This window comes from Xyrauchen texanus, chromosome 45 (genome assembly GCF_025860055.1).
Source record: "Xyrauchen texanus isolate HMW12.3.18 chromosome 45, RBS_HiC_50CHRs, whole genome shotgun sequence".
NCBI lineage: Eukaryota > Metazoa > Chordata > Actinopteri > Cypriniformes > Catostomidae > Xyrauchen > Xyrauchen texanus.
This window is the reverse complement of record NC_068320.1, coordinates 19,307,400-19,329,270: the sequence shown is the minus strand read 5'-3', so window position 1 is coordinate 19,329,270 and position 21,871 is coordinate 19,307,400. Positions and strand designations below refer to the sequence as shown.

The window sequence follows — 21,871 nt, the reverse complement described above, 5'->3', positions numbered from 1 at the left end:
ACCATAATAAACCTACGCCGCCAAATACAAACCTACTGCACCCACAAACACACACTCACACACAATAGTATGCATTCATGAACCTATACACAAAGACACACACACCTTTCCACAGTCATTGAGAAAATAAAGCAGGTACATCTGTGTAAACACTGATGGTCTCTGCCGATGTGTGCTGTCTGCACAGGGAGGGAAATCGGGTTGTCATTTAAGTGCACAGGAAAGGGTGTTGCCATCTCTATGTGTGTGTTTTCACCAGAAAAAGACACACACAGTGCATGTGTTTGTTTAAGAGGAAAGCAAGAGAACAGAACAGAAAATAACAGGCCTGTGTCCCCCGATTGTATCAGCTCAGTTTGTACAGATCTATTCACAGTGGTGGAAAGAGTACTGATTTTTTTTACTTAAAATACAGCTAATGAAGAAATATTTCACTTGAGTACAAGTAGAAGTACTTAGAAATATTATGACTCAAGTAAGAGTAAATAAGTAGTTTGCCAAAAAACTACTCATGTAATTACGTTACAAGTTACTTTATGAAAACTATATTATATAAAGTTTATACGCTTCCATTTTTAGAACAAAAAAACATTGATGCTTCATTTCACCAAGGATGCATTCAATTGATCAAAAATACTGCCAAAATCATTAATTGCAAAATATTATTATGGTTTGAAATAATTGTTTTCTTCACCCATGATTGCAAGCATATAACCTATTCCTTACAAAAGCATTCTAAAGTGCTAATTTGGTACTCAAGTAAATTTTCTTATTAGAACAATGGAAAACGGTAGTGCTACCATGCACTGCAGAAATCACAATACGGTGTTTTTTTCCCCATTTGCTGATGTATTGAGATCTTACAAGTTGCTTTACACGTGTAAAATTTTGGTTATAAAAATAGGCCAAAAGGAACACATTTCTCCTGTAATTCTATTTTCTGCTCAAGTATATTTTTTTAGATGAAGGCTATTCCATGCAATACTTTTTTGAAATGAGAATCTTTAACCAGGATAGAGAGGGAAGTGGATGGCCTGATGCACAACAAAAAGACAAGTTAATCACAGTCTCTAGTTTGAGAAACTGACTCTTCACTGGTCCTAAACTAGCAGCTTCTAAATGCCAAAGACCTGCATTGCTGCAAGAGGATTTTTGGAAAAACAGAAAATTTAAGGATGTCATTTATTTAAATAGAATTAGCCATCTGTAACTTTCTAAATGTCTCTAAATAGTCTCTAAACTACATAATGTGCATTGTGACTGAAACACATTCCTATATCAGGTTTATTCTCATTCATGTATGTCCAAGTGTTTTGGCTATTAAGTTAACATACTGTACAAAACTAATATAATGCAATATCATAGAGGAGGAAATTAATACTCTATGATATTGCAGCAATTATCCAGATATGAAATGAGATTATTAAGCAAACTGTATGCCAACTAAATAAAATAAGGCAAAAATAAACATTTCACACAGTGTTTAGTGAGAGCTTTTCAGACAGATAAACAGCAGCACAGGGCAGGGAAGAACAGTACAACACCGTGAGTGAGTCAGTTTATTTTGAAGAGGGGGGAACGGTTAAAGAATTTAACGTGGGAGTACAAATTTCTGAGGTATTTTTGCACAGAGTTCCAGTTAATTTCCGATACTATTGGCATTGCATCTTTCTAAGGTATTTAAAAGTTTGTTTTAGACATGTAGTAGCAAGTAAACAAGATATCCCCACATATATGTCAAACTCTCTCTTTCCTAGCATTTGTCCCACTTAAGTGCAGGGTCCACGTCGTGATAGCCCACATATTTGATTTGGCACAAGTTTTACGCCGGATGCCCTTCCTGACACAACACCTAGTGGCTGGGGGACTCTCACTCACACACATACGGGCAATTTAGAGTCTTTAATTCACTTAACCTGCATGTTTTTTGGACTTGTGAGGGAAACCAGAGCAAACCCACGCTAACACGGGGAGAACATGCAAACTCCACACAGGAAGTCCCTAGTTGAGCCGGGACTAAAACCCAGAACCCTATTGCTGTAAGGCGACAGTACTATCCACTGAGCCACCATGACACAGTTAAACGGTTCAGACGGTTCCCTTTCCAGAATAAAATGAAATATGCAGAAATTCACAGTATGAAAGTTCTTGTATAGTGACAGTGCAGAAAGTCTTGGAGAAGCAGTTTATGCAAGCTGCTGTGCTCATGATGCTATGCCCTGTGGGCTACTGTCATGCTGCACACAGAACATTTTAGTTTATAAACAGATTTAGCACTTATAACTTTCTTCCTCCCAAAAATGTCAAATATTATGTATTTTGTTGGACTTTGTAATTGTGGTGAAAAATAGCTGTAGCAAAGTTGAATACTTAATGTACTCAAGTACTGTAACGAGAGTAGCTGTAATTTGTTACTTTCCACCTCTGTCTATTCATAACAGATAATTATAAAATTGTTCTGTTTCCACAGTGCTCAGCATCAAAAGATATTTTAGCAACAGTCTCAGTTCTTTTATAAAACCTACTCGTGAAGCAGGGAATTACCTGTAACCTCTATACATCAGCCAATCAGATTCACATTGGGGCTAGTTGTCTCACAGGGAAGATAGCACATGGGCTTTGTCTCAGTAACTACATTATTTTGAGTCAAAATCCCATTTACATAAATGTAAGGTTGCAGCAAATTGTCAAAAACCTTTTGGAGCATGTGTTTTAAATGTACACCAAAATGTACACAATTTATGAATTACAATATTTGCAGGCCAAAACAATAGTTTGACTGTTTAAAGTGATATTTAACCCAAAAATGAAACTTCTGTCATCATTTACTCACACTTATGTTGTTCCAAACCCGTATGACTTTCTTTCTTCTGTAGAACACATAGGGAGTTGTTAGGCAGTATATTACTCTCAGTCACCATTCATTTGCATTGCATAATTGTTTCCATACAATGAAAATGATTTCATACACTCAGCCTTATCTCCTTTCGTTTTTCAAGAAAGAAAGTAATATGAGTTAAGAACAACACTAAGGGGGGAATAAATGATAATTCAAAAATAATTCATTTTTGGGTGAACTATTCCTTTCATGGCAGGTTCCGATGTAACAACTTACCACATATTATGTGAAGAAAAGTCAACATATGGTTTTGTTTTCCTGGGCAATACCATTGGAAATGTCCACAAATTTGTACTGTAGACAGGATTTCAAGGTATGTGTCTATAAAGAAATTGACTTTGAAAAATAAACACACCCTGCAGAAATGTTCACCAGCTTAACAAGTGTAACATATAGCCCCGGTCTCCCCAATGTGTGACCCACCTTGGCCAACCCTCACAAATGCACTTTAGAGTGTCAGTGTAATGGCTTTTCCAAGCTAAAGGAAATGTGTGTATTCTTGACATAATCATTCCACATGTGCTATAAAACTTCATCTTTCCCTGCACTGAGCGACATGTTTGAAATGTCCCATGGCTGTTATTTTTTTACAAGTCCTGCCTGCTCGGATAGAGCCAAGTGTAGTGCTCACGTGATCAAGAGGTGGCTGAACTTGCACTTATTGCAGTTTACTATGTATACAAACCTCAACTTGTAATAACTGGGTGGTGCACTGTAATTACAGTGTAACTACTGTGTAATTAGACACATATAACCCTGCTGTTTCATCTTCAAGTTCCATAAAAAAGCGGCTAAGTTTGCAAGGCAGAAAAGTGTGTGTACCTTCATAAAAGTGAAAGATATATGATACCCTTTCAGATAAAAGAAGAATGCTGGAGATTACGATTCAGAGACAGCTGTAATTATGTACAATACTAACAACACAGAAGAGACTAATTTCATTCACACATGAGTGAAGTCATGAAAAGATAATAACAGTGTAGAGGTTGTCACTGTCAAAATCAATGCACAGTTTTTAAAAGGTACTTGAAGTGCTGCCTTAAAGTCACCCATGTGAATTTGTCATATTGTTGTTATACGTACTATGAAAAAACGTATTACATGACGTGAATACCCCCTTTAGGTGGCTGGTCACAACAATACAAAAATGTGTAACAATTTATAAAAAACTTTTATTAAGACGTTAGTAACAAACATTATAAATTACTATAAAGATCAGTAGTTCATGTTCATTTAAATATGTGTGAAAATAAACAAATCTAAGTTTTATCACTTTCTGAATGAATAAATTATGAATTTCTGAATGACTTTCATTAACAAAACAATTAAACATTAAATTACATTATATCATTTTTTACAGATTTTTATTAATGAAAGAGTTAGCCGATAATTCTTACCGTATTGTGATTACTATGACTGAACCAACCTGACTGGGTTACACTGACAAAAATAATTCTAAAGGGTAGAAGATTCTATAGATAACGGCATGTTTTCACTTTTTACAACACATTTTAAAATGTATGCTCTTTAATGTTTATTGCTGTAACTTGAATGAACACAGTTATGAAGTGAGCTACTAGAAAGTGGAAACCTCTGAATTTCACATGAAATACACCAATAGTTTAGATTGAGCAGTGAGGCAGTTGTACCAGCTGTCGTTCTGGGCTTGTTTTTTCTTCAGTTGGCCAAGCCAAATGTGAGAATGAAGAGATTTATGGTTGTGGAGAGGGAAATGTGCTGGTAATACCCTAATCAAGCATTCATGCTCACTCACTAGCAGCTTTCAACAACTCCGTTTCCAGAACAAACAGCACGCAAATGCCTAATTCTGGGCTGGGTAAATTGTGTTTGTATATAATGCCAAATAAACACCACACTGCCTGTGTTTGTGTGCCTATATATGGCTGGGTGCATACAGTAGGCATGTGATTACTTGGCCCTAATTGCAAGGTGACTGTATTTAAGGGTGCGAATCTTAGATGTAGGTCTGGTGAGATATCTGTAATAATCCTGATCCCTTTCTGCCCCCCATCTCAGTGGGAACCCAGCCGTGAAATTACCATCAGATACACACGCACGCACGCACACACACAGGGAGTGAGGTTGATAAATAAACCATCTCTGTTGTACAGAAGGGCCAAGGGTTGCCGGAGCCAAACACAGCATTCTGGGTATATAAACTCTCTAGAGGAACAGAAGAGTGTGTGCACCAGCAGAACTCCATCTCTAATGGCAACCATGATCAATCAAGCCAAAGCACACACGCAACACCCGGTTGCTCAGTAATGCATGTCAAGAGGCACGTAACTAACATTCAGTACACTTACTCTTTCAAAATAGAGGTTATTCAGAAACTTCTCTTGTTATCAAGGACCATTTTTGTTGTACAAGGTTCTTGTCTTGAGTTGGCTATATCAGGGATGTCCAAACTTTTTCTACTGGGGGCCAGATAAAAAAGAATTAAAGTGTTGTGGGCTGAATTGTTGTAATAATAATAAAAATGAGATGCCACTGTTGCATGCACTGTCATCTTTACATTCTATGCTTAATATTATGCAAGTTTTAATCACTTTTTGTGTTAATAAAGGATATTTCTCTCACCAAGAACGCTTGCATTAGAACAGTGATGCAGGGTCAGAAATTAAAGGGGGCTCGGGGCAAAAATACCCCTAAAAGTTCAAAATGTGGGTGCAAAAAAATGACATGGTTTCTGTTTTTTTTTTTAAATACCATCTGATAGAGTCCTTAAAATTCATACACATAAAAAATGTATTCCAGTGAGCGATTATTGGCCCCTTTATCGAAAAGTACATATCTGACAATGCAGTAATGTAACATTATTATACAACATATTATACTGGGTAAGAGCTTGTTACTTGCAATGCAATACAATTTTGTGTTTTTATTTGTTTAACTTGGTTGACGCGCAAGTGCAAGATAAGTCTGAGCAGTACAGGGAGAGATGCCTGAGTTTCTTGAGCTCACTCTTATGTCCTAACACTCAACTGGCACTGAGAAGTCTGTGAATCATTTTTCATGTTTCAATGACACATGAGAATGAACCAAATCATTCAATTAATTAAACTTCCATGTGCTACAGACTGAGAACATTTTAGGAAAGTGTCCTTGGCTCGTGCGTCTCTGTGAACGCTCAATAAACCCTTTGAGCCCACTCGCGCTGCACAACGACAGCTCTACTCACTTGTATGATGTGTGGTGGTTTCGGGACATTTTATCGAAAATGAGTACATTAGCAAAGTATACCTGATAGCAAACCTATCGCAAGTGCATCATTCTTTTTGTGAGGTGCTTCATCCATTCAATCCAAAATCCTGAAATCTTCCAATGGATGAAGCAGGTGGGAACTAAAGAGAATGCACTAGTGGAGACAAATGCACTCTGAAATGTGGCTGCATGTGACAGCAACACCCAGTGTTCAGAATATTAATTTCATATCATTTCTCAATAGTGGGCCAAATTCTGTTTATATTTGAGCAGCCTGATCTCACAGTGAAATTGGAAAGAGTAGACTGACTTTTCTTTCATCAAAATCGGTATACGTTGACCGAAATTTAGAAACACCACCCCCAGACGCCAAACATCATGCTGACTTCACGTATGATCATGCTGATTTGTGCTACAGATGAGAATGATATCTCAAATCATGTGGCTTGTTCAGGAGAGGTGTGCTATTACTTTTCAAAGCAATTGGATGTTTTCAGGGCAAAAAAATCCCATAGACTTAAAGTGAAGGAACTACCTGAGCCATTATCTATGAACCAGAATATTATTGAGTCTTGGGGTTAGGCTCTTTTGTCTTTGTATAGTAAACAACCAATCATGTGGAAAATTTTGCAAGCACCACATTTTAAGAGTGTAGATTAAGAGTGTACACTTGTAGTTTGATGTAGTTTGGAGTTACAGTAAAAGGAGGTTTGCTTCATTCCCCCTACACTTACCCCCAGGTCTTTTCCTGCCCACTTGCATTCATCACGCTTGGAAGGTGTGGCAGGCCAGGCGATCTATAAAACAGTGAAAAAGAGAATGTGTGATAATGTGTGCTGGGTGAACACAATGAACAGCAAATGACTGACTAAGGCACTCCGCATGAATCCTGGCTGTAAAATAATCAACGACTGCAGCCTGCCGTCCTTCTGCCACCTCCATCTGTGACGAGGATGAAAAGTACAACCATTCGACTTATTACAGGAGTGTGAGAGACTGCGTTTCAGAAAGCCAATCACACACACACACACACACACACACACACACACACACACACACACACACACACACACACACACACACACACACACACACACACACACACACTGTTCAAAATGTTTTTTATTTAGCATTATCTCTGAGATTAGCAAAGGTATTCTTCCTAATAATCTGCCAAATCACTAGCCCCAAGTTCTTATCTTTAAACAATGGAATTGCTTAAGTATGTGTGTAGGCGTGTTCAATAAAAGACACTCTTTAAACGAATAATAGTACACCCTAAAATGAAAATTCAGTCATCATTTATTTAACCTTAACTTGGTTTCAGACACATAAGAAAATTCACTGAAAATCTTCCCCTTCAGTAAGCTGGATCATTGAGTCAGTTGAACTAAAGAACCAGATCAGCCTGATTCGTGAACAAATCATTCAGACCTACATTGAAAACATGTCCAGCACCTTCTTCAAAATGTCTCCCTTTATGTTCCACTAAAGAAAGATCATCATATGGGATTAGCATGACAAGAAAGTTGAGTAAATGGTGACATAGTTTTTTTTTTAACCTGTTAACCTGCACCCCCACTCAGGGGCTCGCAGCTGAAAATGACATACCTGAATTAAAATAAATATAGCTCCTGAGAACAGTGTACCACAGGCACAATTAAGGTCTCTTTGGAAAGAAGACACTTGGCACTCTACTAACAACAAATCAGAGTTGATAATGCTCAAACAAATAAAAAGTTATAAAAGTTGAAGTGCCTCATAAATAATGTGAACTTCAAAAAATGTTTTATTATTTCATGTACAAATATATAAAAATAGACCTGGAGGAATCCAATTACGTAAAGGATTGAAAGCCACAAGTCTCATCAGTTTATATTTCAAATTTGAGGAAGATATAATGAAAAATGGGGTTCCTGCAAGCTTTTTTCCAAGACTATGTCGGTTCCCTTTCTACCTCCCCTGCCTGAGGCACATCCCCAGAAATGACATCCCCAAACTAAAATAATTGTAGTTACTGAACAATTTGCTCTACATGCACAATTTAGACATATTTAAAAAGAAGACACTTTGGAGTTTATTACCCAAATGTAAAAGTTGAAAAAACTTACACAGACAAAAATTTATAGAATTTAAAGTGTCTTGAAGATAATTTGTACTGCAAGTAACATTTCATTATTTTATGGAAAAATCAATGAAAACAAACCTGGATGAATCCAGTTAGGCAATTGATTGAAAGCCACAAGTCTCATCAGTTTATATTTCACATTTGAGGAAGATATTATGAAAAATGAGATTTCTGCAATATTTTTTCCGAGACTATGTCCAGGTACCAAGAAGCCTCCTTGGATACCTCAAAAAGCAACCTAATGATCAAATGTTATGAAGGGTACTGCAAGCTATTTTAGTCATATACACTATTCATACCGATAGTCGCCCATTCAACATTCAATGGCTGGTGATGGCCAGTGATACAGACAGCATTCATATGGATGGTCAGACATAGAACCAACAAACAATCACACTGATAGCCAGCCATCAGACAAGCCATTTGTTTTATATTTGGTCTTTTCAGACCACAATGCATTTACCATATAAATCAAATGGGAAAACAAACAAACACACACACACACACACACACACACACACACACACTCTCTCTCTCTCTCTCTCTCTCTCTCTCTCTCACACACACACACGTATAATGTGTGCATGTTACATAGCAACTCACCGATGTAAAATTGGACCATCTTTTTCCGGCCCTCAAGTATATCACCGTCGTCGCTGTATTCACTCCTCAATTTCGTCATCGCTGCTTCGAAGTGATCTCAAATAAAACATCTTCAGCAGAAAAAAACTTCTTTTGACGATCCATTTGATGAGATAATCCGTCCAGTAAGTAAGACGCGAAAACAGATGTTGACTGGGGAACCGTCTTTTTACTATGGCTCGCTTGTTGTCAAATGACGGGGTGTGGTCACAGCCTAATTCGCAGGTTAGAGTGGCTGATTCAAATAAATAAAAAAACATCTTGTTCGCGAGGAATTTAAACTTCCCGGATATCGTTGGAATCGTGCACTGCTTGGCTACATTTTCTATCAGTCATATCATTTCAATTCTTTCATTGGCTTTCGTTTGTAAAGACAAAACAATAGGATCAGCATATCATGACGTCAAAAAACTGACGGCAGTGTTTGGATATTTCGACCTATATATTGCCTATCTTTGTATTTGTGTGTGTGTGTGCGGTCTTAATTTGTTCATTACACTCTAAGCAACACACCCATATAACGTTCGGCTACCGGAGTCTGTTTTTATGCATAATTTTATTGCATAACCGACAAGTATGATACTTCACCCTGAAGAAACTCGATGTAAACAAAGGAATAACCATCAATGTTACAACGTTATTGTTTCTTTGGACTAAAAATGCTCTATGGGATGTTATTCAGTGGACCCTCACCTTTCCATCCAATCTGGAACTTTTAGCAGTGGATGCGTGTGTGGCTCGTTATTACGACACTACTGGTAAGTACTCCGCTTTTGATTACGTTTGTTTGATCTGTATTGCTTACATAAATGCAAGAAATACATTCGTTATAAGCTTTTCATCGAAAAACAGAGCTCTATCATCGATGCTTGAGGCTTACACCTTTAAAATGATATATAGTTTGCCAAGATTAATGATGTTCTTTCACGTTAAATCTATTCATAAACATTAAACTGGGGGGGGGGAGGGACTCTTCGGTGCGACTGCGCACTGGTGCAGGTTAACAGGTTAAGGTGAACTAACTCTTTAACCCTTCCGAGGCAAGCTGATAGAAGTATAAAGCAAATGGTCGGCAGCCCCCAGGACAAAGAAAGAATGAAAAAAGAAAGGAAAATCAAAGTAATGGAATCAAGAGACAGAAACAAAGAGCAAGAGCGATAGAGGGAACAAGAGGCATTACGGTGTAGATATGATCAGAGAATCAGAAACAGAGAGAGGGAGGTCAAGATTAAATGATAGATATAGAGAAAGAGAAATAAGAGCAAGTTGTGCAGAAATTAGAGCAAGATAAGCCGATCTCTGATGACCCTGCGTCTCTATGACAAACTCTATAAAACCATTCACTGCTCTGCCATTCTAAATCAGGACAGCAGGACAGTAGCAACAACTTTACTGTAGATACAGTCAGGCTAATCTTCAAATTAGCTGAATCAATGTTCGGAGGAGAGTTTTGCCAGCAGTGTTCTTATGTTTTGTTGAATTTGCTAAATATATGCCAGATTTTGTATGTTCTTTCAATTTAAAGCAATCTAGTCATCTCTGTGGGACGTTGACTATTAAGTTGTCATTTTGTTTTATTCCAGAAAAAATACTTCTTTTGCATTCTTTAAAGCACAAACAGGCCTATTTGTACATTAGGCTTATTATAGATTGCACTATTTCGCCTTGCACAATTTAAGTTGTGAAACATGACATAAACTGTGTTTTACTTAACGTTCTGAGACCCGATCATGACTGCTGTGTGCATTTTCCATTTCCCTTTTTGTTTTGTAACTAGTAGCCCCTAAACAAGATGAAATAGTTCTCCAAAAATGTATGTCCACATATGTAGACAGTGGAACTAAGTTGTGAAATGTTAAATAATACCAAGCTTATTTATTGGATAAATACAGGTAAATGTCATATTATGCGACTACGCATTACTTTACGGAGAGCTTACATCCTATAATTTAAGTATTGCATCAAGAACAGGTGGTGCAACCAAATTAAGCACTGACTTAGTTACAAACTAACTAGTAGTTATCAAGCCCTTAGTATGAAAATGATGTCCCAAATTACGTGAGACCTTATGCACAGCTGGTGCAACCCTACCCTGGATCCCAGTGATGGAGAGATGCTGTACAGTCACAGTAATGTATGTCAGATCATAGTAGTATGCTGCATCATCCACAACCTAGCACTAAGAAGAACAGACCTGCAATACAGGGATTTGTGCCGTGCAAATTGTTTTTAGCAAAAGAGCTTGTGCCGTTACTTGATTTCTATATAGTCCCTTTAGTGAATCAGGTGCTGATTCACTAAAGGACAGACAAATAAATGATGCTATCGGCGGGCGCATGAATACCCACCCCCCCAATTTGTTGGAAAGTGTGTAAGTCACCTGTTTGAGGTCTCTGTTGATGTTGACCAGGTCAAAAGAAAAGACATGGTCCTCTGCTCCAACCAGTAATCTCCCTCTCTCCTCATCCAATAGGAACATGTCGTAACTTGAACTGTTTGCAAATCCAGTAAAAGTCACCAGATTACTGGATTCTAGCATTTCTGCAAGACAGAAAAATTATAAGTAGAGAATAAGAGATTTAATCTCTGAAAACCAGTCTTCTTATATTACACAATTTTGCTTCTTATGTAAATGTATCTTGTTTGAGGTTTAGCTATTTTACTGGAAAACATGACATAAATACTTTTTAAGAAAATAATTTTTTACAATTGCCCCATGTAATTTTCTCGACTGCACAAGTGCATTACTACCATTTTTTTGGAATCTTAGTAAATCAAGACCAGAGAGTCCACTAGCACCAGAGGAACAAGAAATCAAATAAAACCACTGTTGTTTTGACATTTCCCTTGACAGATACAGTCAAAGACACTTTCTGTCAAACAGCAATAGACACTGTGAAAATATAATGACCTAAGATACAATAACTGTCACTATTCCAGTGAGCAAGAAGACAAGGTCCCATAAAAGTATGTGGTGAGGAGATGAAGTGAGAATGATAAGAAAGAGGTGAAAGAGAAATGTCTTTGGAAATGGCTTGCAGAAGCCACTGGTTGAACATCTGCTCATGAGAGAGGGTGAGGCCAAAATCGCTGCAGCGTTTCTGCAACACTCACACAAATCCTAATCAACAGTGACATGCATAGACTGCAGCCCTTCTCTAGAGCCCAGATCAATCCGCTCCTATAGTAGCCATCTGCATTTCTTTCCTCTAAGATTCTGGGCATCTGTCTGGTTGTGGAAGAGAGACAAAGAGATCGAGCAAGAGTAAGTGTTAAAGAGAAACAGACCATCTTCTCATGCCTGTGTCAATAACACTGCATATCAAATGTAGAACAGCATTCCCACAGGACCAAATGCACAATGGGCACAGTTCAGTCTATTCATTCCAACAGCATTCACTCGCTACCTCTAACACAAGAGTTTCATTAACCAATCACAAGCAACATCCAGATATATGGATACTGGGTCTGTCTGAAAGACACTGGCTGAGTCAGTATATTAAAGCAATAAGTCACTAGAGGTTGTGCGTTTCAATGATTTTACCACAGGCAATTGGTGTTTTAGAGGCTTATTGCATTTATAAAACAGCGGCAACAGCAATTTGATTTTCAATTAATTAACAGAGATTAAATTTAACTGAGGTTAAACAACAAAACCTACCTCCCAGGTAGGTTTTGTAAACTATAAACATTAAACTTAACAGATATGTGAGATAAAAATGCAATTGCTGAAGCAACCACTTCATTTTGTGGTGTTTTATGACACTTGCAGCTCACGTGTCTCTCTTCATGACTTATAATTTCAATAAGTTAAGCAACCATACAATTTGATGGCACCCCAACAAGCTCCTCCTTTCCATTGAACCCTGTTACATTGGTGCTAAAACTCAAGGAGGAGGAGGGATGCGTCATCGAGAGTCCTCGCCACTACCATCCACCCCAAAGGAGCAACCGCGCCATCCGCCGGGGGACGGAGGAGTTGCTACCAGCCGAATGGATGCAGAGGAACGGCTGTCATCCATGAGGGGAATATGCACACCCGGCCCACAATTGGGCTTATCAGCTGAGGAGAGGGATAGGTGCAATGAGATGCAGCAGTTTGGGAGAGAGAGTGCAAGAGGCAGCTGCCCTGCCCTCCTCCTTTCCATTACACCCTGTTACAGTCAATTTTATACTTTAGCTGTAATTTTAAAAGATATTTAACCACAGAATGCTATGATTGACCAATCCGAATAAGTATTCCAAAGAGCTGTCTAATAATTATGGAAAATGTGTTCTTCAAAGGTCAATAACGTGATCTTTCACATTATTGTGGAGATGTACTCTACAAAGCATAGTCTCATTTAAGATGCTTCTGAGCTCATAGAGGAGGAATAGATTTAATTGCTGCTTATATAGAAAGGGTATAACAGACTAATGCCATATAGGAGGACCTCCACAAATAGGGGTTGTTTGGAAAAGAAACCTCCTTCTCATTTTCATTCTCTAGTTCTAAAAAAAACCTGATCTATACTGGTATTTATAAACAGCCTCAACTCAAGAAAAATACTGGGCAAAAAAGGTTCTTGACAAGATGATGGTTCTTTGTTGAACCTAAGGGGAAACCAAATAACCATTGAGGAACCTTCATATCTTCAAGAGTCAGGAAAAGATCACATGGGGGTTCACAACAGGGTTTATTCTTGTTCACATTCAGCAATTATGAGAAAGTTCAAGAAATCATACTGATTTACTCTTGCCTGACTTTAGGGGAGGACTGTGAGAACATAAGAGGACATCATGGAAAGAGACTTCATTGAAACTCTCTGTTTCTCTCCCCTCACTTCATCTTTATCTTTCTCACTCATTTAGCCCTTCTTTGCATCCCTTCATGTGCCAAATATTCTTATTCTAGCCTAATTTCTTCCCTTTGCTCTGTCAGTCTCTCCATTACTGCCATTAGCAGTTCTCCACACCCTCACTCTCCTGCCATTCTGGCTCAAGATCTGACGGTCAAGTCTGGCAGTTTCACTATTCTTCAGCTGAAAGTGAGCGACTGCTGCTTGAACTCTGAAGACCTTAAATTGCTGCCTTGGCAAGGCCTCCACATAAGGTAGCCATGATCACACACACACACAACAAATCACACATGCTTTATCTGAGGCTACATCTCTCTGGATAGGAGCTTTAAGCAAATGGAGTGTGAGTGTTAAAGAAGTGGAAAGCTAAACAAAGGTTTCTCTCTTTCTCTTACTCATTGTTTATATAATGCAAGGTTATCTTTTATTTACACTCCTTTCCAACAGATTAACATTCTTAAAAAAAAGACTAATCCAGTGCAAAACTGCCTTACTACTCTTTAAGTAATTGGCTCTGCTCTTAATTGAGACCAAATAAAGACATTCTACTCACAAACTTACAAAAAGCTAACCTGTCTGTGTTTTTGTGTTTAGAAAGTGAAAATCAAAGAGTACAGGCAAAATGAGTCTCAAGGACTAAACCAGATGATATCATTTTGGAGAGGGCACACAATTATGTATCTCTGCATCTGTAAGTGTCTAGGTGAGTGTATATATGTTTGAGTGGTGTAAGGCGTGTGTGCGCGTGTTCTACTGCCTCTGTGCTTTGTGTCCGCCTCAGGCTACTTGCCTCCCCAGGAGAGCAAGGGAAGTGCAGAAAGAAGGAATAAAAAGTGAGTGCTGCAGATGGTTTTGGGCGCTACCTGTTTATTTAAGCCAGAACAATGGCGTGCTTCAAAACATAGGTTGTCTACCATGACATGGTTTTGGCAAAAGTTCTCCTTTCTCAATGGGCTAAGTGTGTGGTTCAGTCTTGTCGGTTTCGTGCTTGAGATAACCTAGATTTTAGAAACAGAGATTTGCTTAACACGCTGTTTTGCATGTTGCTTTAAGCCCTGGGATATGAATAAGTGCCTAGTTTTGCTTCATTTTAACTTGCTCTCGCATGTAACTGGCTGCAGGTTTTGGTAAGTTGCCCCAGTAACCGTGTTGGATCTTGGCCTATGAGAGCCTCACACTGGGGTGAGAATGTTGTATTGACAGCTTGTGAAGGGCTGCTGAGAGAGGGCTGACATCCAAGGGGTAATTTGATCCCAGTAACACAAACAGGAAAAATAATGTAATCAAAAATGTATTTATGCCCATTAGTTTTAATAAAAGACCCCTCTGTACAAACAGACAATTTATGTCACTGCAAATTGGCTTAAACCACAATCTTCCCTTAACAAAGCCAACCGGAGATTGAAAGACTGATGTCTGCTTTACAGAAGACACACATACTGCTACTTAAAGATAAAATACGTAAATAAAAAAATCAGCTTAAAGCTGAAATATGTCATTTCTGCAACACTAGCAAAGTAAAAATTGAATTAAGTTTTGTTCACTAAAAATTGAGCTAGACATTTGTAGCATAATGTTGATTGCCACAGAAAATGTAATTGTCCCTCATTTATATACAGTGTATATATATATATATATATATATATATATATATATATATATATATATATATATATATGCAGTTTCAGTAAGGCACTTCCAATAAAAGTGAATGGGGCTAGTCCATTAACATTACATTAACATAAAAATTACAGGGTTTTGACGTTAAGTCATCATGACAATGGATATACTGTAATACTGGACATACCTTTACACAGATATGGTTAGTAAGCAATTTTGTCATACTAAAATCAATTTAACATGTACAATGTTTAAGTCTTGTGGCTATACTTTAAAAACAGTGTGCATTTTAACATTTATGGTCTGGCCCAATAGACTTCAATTGTAAGTGCCTTACTTTTTTTTTTTATGCCACATAACAGTCGGCACAAATTCTGTCGATTGAGCCTTACTTTTATTGAAACTGGAACATTCCTTTAATAGGCACAATGCAGCTTAAAAAAATGTTAAGCAAGTAATTTGTCTGTCCCCACGAAAAAGTGAAAATTCAGTGTGATGCGACACAATCCCTGCCAATCAGCACATATTTGATGTTTAATGTTGAGTTATGATCAGCAGGATTTTGGACCAATCCAGTGGTTTAGAGGTGACTGAAGAGGTGGGTATACTGTGAATTTATCAGTCACAGAATTTGTTTAATTTGTTTATATATATATAAAAAAAAGAAGTTTGGCCGGTTGTTCTAAAAGTTCTTTCTGAGTATCCAAAATCCATGTCATGGTAAGACATTTTCTTGATGGCATGATGTACAGTACACAACTAAAAATCATATGGTAGCTTGATTTATATCTATTTTAATTAATAGGCTTGATTACGTTATTACATTTTATTAGTAGTATAATGGGTGACACTATCCATCCATCCATCCATCGTCAACCGCTTATCCTGTGTACAGGGTCGCGGGGCGGGTGACACTAATTAATTAAAATTAATAAACTAATTGTAGCTAATATGAGTGTAGTAATGTTATTTTATATTACTATAATTAAAGAATTAATAGCTATTTGCTTTATTTTATTTTTTTTTGTGTACTTTAATGTGCTTATCTGTTTAGTAAATTATAGTAAAATTGTTGTCTTACTAAGAAATCTAAATTGAAATTATTTGATGTCACAAAAAAAAAAAAAACGCTTCACGGACAGAAGTAAAAGGCAGAAAACAATGAGATTTGCTATAATTATTGGACAACTCAGATAACGTCTGTTTTGCCCAGCATCTGCAAAGATCATCAAAAACTACCATGGGTGCAGTCAGTACTATCACAAAGTTTAAGAGGATGAGATGCATTTAAATGCATAAATATGTTCACGATTAGCAGTGAGCTAAGTAAATTTACAGAGCCAATTATAGCTATTTTATTATTTATTATTTTCAGTGCAGTCAGAGACACTTCCATGAGGCACGAAATAGACTGAAACTGATCCTGCAGGATTCAGGGTTTCTCTCACGGATATGCTGGACCTCTGTCACGCGTTTGGTTCTAGGGCCGAACAAAAATATAGATTTTCTACTTAATCTTCATTTGTATGATCCCAATGTCAATTCTTAAAATGATAAGATCGATCTTTCTATCTGCAGTTCCCTACAAACATATGTGCGTAAATACTTCCCAGATGCTACAAACAATTTGTTTTGTTTTAGTAAATATTATTTTTTAGATTTCACTCAACAGTGTTTGAGTTGTGTAGTGGCGAAGAAGTTCAGCACCAAGATATTTTCACTGTGTGCTGAGAGTAAAAGCTTTGACCCTTTCTGTGTGATGTGAGTCTGAAGACTAGATCCAAGCAAACCATTTGTTGTTTAATAATGTTTATTTTAATATCCTTTCTGTTCTCTACACTCAGCTATTTATCAAAACAACAATTCTAATTAATTTAATTCTAATCACCCATAGCATGGATTCTGTAAAGATGCCATTCAACCAAACAAACAATACTGTCAAAGTCCCTGCCACAGGTCTTAAAGAGAACGATTTAGCACTTGTTCTACATAAATACTTGTAAATAGTACAAATTAGGCATATAAAAACATGTAATAATATACTGTATACATGCAATATAACAAATGCAATTTCAATTTCATAACTATTATTATAAAAAAAAAATTCTCCCCTTTTTGGAATGCCCAATTCCCCATGTGCTCTAATTAAACTAATGACAAAATAAAATGTGTAAAATGTATATGTCTGTAAATAACAGCATTATCTGAAAGAGAATTTCTTTAATACTGTAAGCAAAATGGACATTATAATTCAATTTACATTCGTGAAATATATCAAATTGCGACATTCATATTGCAATAAGTATTGTATCGTGAGGTGGCTGGCTGGCGATACACAGCCCTAATAGATGTACATTTCTAAGAGATCGCAGGGGCTGTTCACACCGTACGTGTTTTTGCCACATGTCTGCACTGTGTTTCAATTGTTTTCTGATGTAATCATGCACTAGATGGATATCTTGACAGCTGCAATGTATCTTGCTGTTTTGTTTGAGTCTCGCACAGGACCGATGTATTTTAGACACCGTATCAATTTAAAAAGCTTCAATATTTAAAAATGCAACTCGAGACACCTGCGTTCTGTTTCATTTGTTGCGCTGCGTCTAGCTTGTTTTTAGTGCAGTTGTCATGAAGATTCAATGTTCTGAAGAAGTTCAGGTGTCAAAAAGGACTTCATGTGACTGTTGCACTGTTACACATCCAGATTGTAACGTTTCAGTAAAAATAAAGTTTCAGCATGTGATAATCGATAAGCCAAATATTTCCCTTTTGCTCTGGTTTGCTGTGGGGCCGCTCTGCATTGTTAAATCTGATTACTTTGAATATACTGTTATGAATGTTGCCTAAGATGCGTATATGAAATTCAACCTTTTGCAACAAATGCACTTGCTTGGAGAAGAAATGATAAAAATAGTGATCATTTTTGAGTAACAGATTTTATTAACCATTTAGGAACAGTTTAAGAACAGTTCAAGAATAATTTATTTGATGTTATAGGATTTATTTGAAATAATTAAAATAATAATTTGATGTCTGTCCTTTTATTGTCCATCTGGTCAAAGTTGATATGGGTTTTAGAAAAGTAATTAGTAATGAGTAATTTAATTACTTTTCAGACAGAGTAATTAGTACAGTAATCTAATTACAATATAGAAGATGTAATTAGTAATTAGTAATGAATTCCTGTTTTGGAGTAACGTACCCAACACTGCATATGGCGTATGCTTGCATATGCAATTGCATATGTGGGTGGGACTACACAATGTAACGCTGCAGTCAAGGCTGTTGAGGACATAAACATTTTTTTTTTAAGATTTATATTTAAGAGATTGCTTTTATCACATGTCACTTTATAGCGTCGCTGCCCCTGGTTAGGGCACAGTACAAGAGTAAACACTTCCAAAATAGAGCCCTAATTAAATATAAGGCATTTTGAGCTAAAACATAAGCATCTAGGGCTCAAAATGTAAATATCATGTTGTCTGTGGTGTTACATTTATGCGCTGCAATCTAAGTGCATGCGTCGCTCCACATGAAAGCGCACGCACCGCTAAAACTCCAGTGTTCTCTCTGATCTCCCATCTCGCAGACTGCAACACAATATTTGAGCATGACCGCATGAGATTCCTGTGCTGCCCTGATCCACAGAGAGAGGGGAGAGTATGTGGAACCTTTTAATTACCCCTGAATCTGCTTGCGACATGACGGGTGAACCACAGAGTCTGTTTAAAGCTGGCCCTTGGCCACAGACTGTGCAGCCAGACACAGCTTAAGCTGAATCAACTCTCTGCTGCTACAGTGAAAACACAGAAACACAGCTCATGTACAGAGAGCAAAAGATGATATGGCATAAAAATGTACAGTTAAATTTAAAGTAAAACATTTACACGTTAATTAAAATTAAATTAATAAAAATTAGCATGTGATTCTTTTAAAATGTTTAATGTGTGGATTTTTCTTTAACGTGATTAACGCATTTACCCATTTTGACATTAGATACAGTTACAAATGGCAGAGTCCCCAAACACCTTTTGTTTGTTTTGTTTTTTTGCCATATTTTGTGCAGTACTCTACTGGTTTGCAATGATTGGTGGGTAAATTCCCATCTCCGCTTCCTGTATCGATGTAATCTTATTCCCCAAGCTGTTTAGAGTGCACTTCTAACTGAACATACTGTATGTGCACCCTTTAAGAATCCCACTTAAGGTGGATGAATACCATGTAAAGTCCACTTTGCAGCACACTGTTGGCCGATTGGAATGCACCTACACACAACTGCGATTCTACGTCAATGATCAAGCGATCATTGTTACAAAACAAAACAAATCAAGTACTTTGCAGCCTTTGTGAGGTGGAATTTAATTACCATAGAAGCCAGAAGTAACTATCAACAAAAAGCCACCTGGCACTGATGAGGGATCACTATGGTAAGCTAGCTTGTGTGAGTTAAATCATCAGAGGCAATGATGAACTTATACTATAGAACTTAACTTAATGAACTTAACAACTATACAAATACTTGAGAAGATTTGACTTCTATCATTCTTGAATTAAGCTAATCATAATGAATATACCCGCATGACACTATTTCTTTAAAGACACCTTTTGTCCCATTTATACACCTTGTTTTACTTGTAAATATGCCACTGCCAAAAAAAAAAAAAAGAAAAGAAAAAAGTCTTAAGAATCTTTCTCTCTTAATATATTTGCGGAATTGTAAATATAAATATATAAATGAAACTGACTTGACAGAAATAACAGAAATATTGCCCTAACAAGTGAAGCAAAACAAGCATACACATGAATACACGCACACTAAAGTCGTAAGAAATCTGACTCGTCTGGAACGTTTGTCTATGGACACTATTGAAATTCAATGACAGGTGCATTGCCTCCTAACACACTACACTCAAGATCCACTCAGTAACCTAATACGCAACATATGACAACATCTGAATAATCGAACACATTGTTAATTAATAAATCTGTGTTATGGAGATTAAGCTTAATGTGCAAATCCCTGAGCCAAGTGGGTGTTGAAATGAAAAGAGCCCTCTAACAGGACTAACAGAAAGCTGTCCGTGGAAGACTGCACACAACAGGACACTGTGGTACATAAAAAGGTCAACAAGGACGAACCCTTACCACAGCCACCGAGTAAATAATTCATGCATAAGAAAGACTTCAGCTGACCTTCAAGTTCTCAACAGCACTCTGGACAGAAGAAAAGAGACACTGAAAGAGGGAATTAAACAGAAGGAGAGAGTGAATGAGAGGAAGGACACGAAAGATAAAAGAAAAATCACAATCTTAGAGATAGCAAAAATAATAGACAGGTAAAGTGAATTGTTGGGCAGTAACAAACTAACTACATTTTTCAGTAGCATGACAGTAGCTCAGCTGTTTTCCTTTTGCTAGAGACTCAAAATGCTTTACTGTCAAACTAACTGAAGTAATAATAATCATATTGAGGCATTGGAAGGTGTGATTCGTTTTAGTGAATCGGTTCGTAGAAATGAACTGATTAAATGGATAACATTTTGTAGTGACATAACATAATATAATAATATTATTATAATAATTTAACAAAAAACACAATATTTAGTTAAATATGCAGTTTATGTATATAGTCATCCCCCTAGTGAAATAGTTGCAGTGTGTTTATGCCAATAAAGTAGGAATTTTTTTTCACTTCCTGAAAATTCACTAATGTTTTCCACCAATTTCTTTGGCTAAAATTGGCATTTATAAATTTACAGGCGGTACATGCTTGACTCGATTGCACATCCAAGCACAGAAACTGATTTTTTGGAGCGGTACACGCTTATTCAAAATGCGCTGTGCATGTCCCAAGCATAATAAACATGGATTAATATCGGATTAACTTTATGGAAAATGGAGACGCACAAGTGGTGAACCAGGTGTGGGAGAGATATAGGCAAGTTGCCATATCTCTTTGCAATACTCTGAAATGCTCAGTAACTGTCATCTGAACCAGCGTAAAAACAATACTGCAAGAAAGAGACCTAGCATGAGTGCGACAGAGACTGAGATGTACCTGCCCATTCAGCAAGCTTCAGGCCAGGTATACCTGTAAAGACTGAACGGCAGCCAAATAAATAATAGTTTAGAGATTTTAAACTACAGCAAATTAGACAATAGCATTCAAAATGTTTGTATAGTATCTAATAATGCATTGGCAGTGTACTCTTAAGTTTATCTAGCCAATAAAGCTTGACATGATTTGTATCTGCCCATTTGATCCTTTTATTAAAAAACGTCCCCTGGAAAAAGCCAGAAGATATATTTAATTAAAAAAAAAACGATTCCCGTAAAAAAACTTTTTTTTTATTGTTTAATTATTTGTTGTAATGTATCATGTACCATGATTCATCATGATTAATCAAAGACAACTGGCATTAATTAGTAAAACATTTTTTTTGATTCACAGCCTAATATATAATGAAATAGTTGCAGTGTAATTACAAATTTGTACAAGTATCTTGACTATTTCCAAAC

At 37.0% G+C, this 21,871-nt stretch overlaps 1 protein-coding gene across 1 annotated transcript in view; it reads right to left on the bottom strand.

The window, feature by feature from the left end:
• The window catches only part of LOC127637433 (semaphorin-3aa-like), a 48,691-nt gene that overhangs the window by 21,062 nt on the left and 5,758 nt on the right, over positions 1–21,871 (bottom strand). Inside the window, exons 2-3 of the mRNA XM_052118496.1 lie at positions 11,275–11,435; positions 6,859–6,921 (exon numbers count right to left, since the gene is read on the bottom strand). Of these exons, the coding sequence (XP_051974456.1) occupies positions 6,859–6,921; positions 11,275–11,435 (224 nt within the window). The remainder of the gene's footprint in view (positions 1–6,858; positions 6,922–11,274; positions 11,436–21,871) is intronic.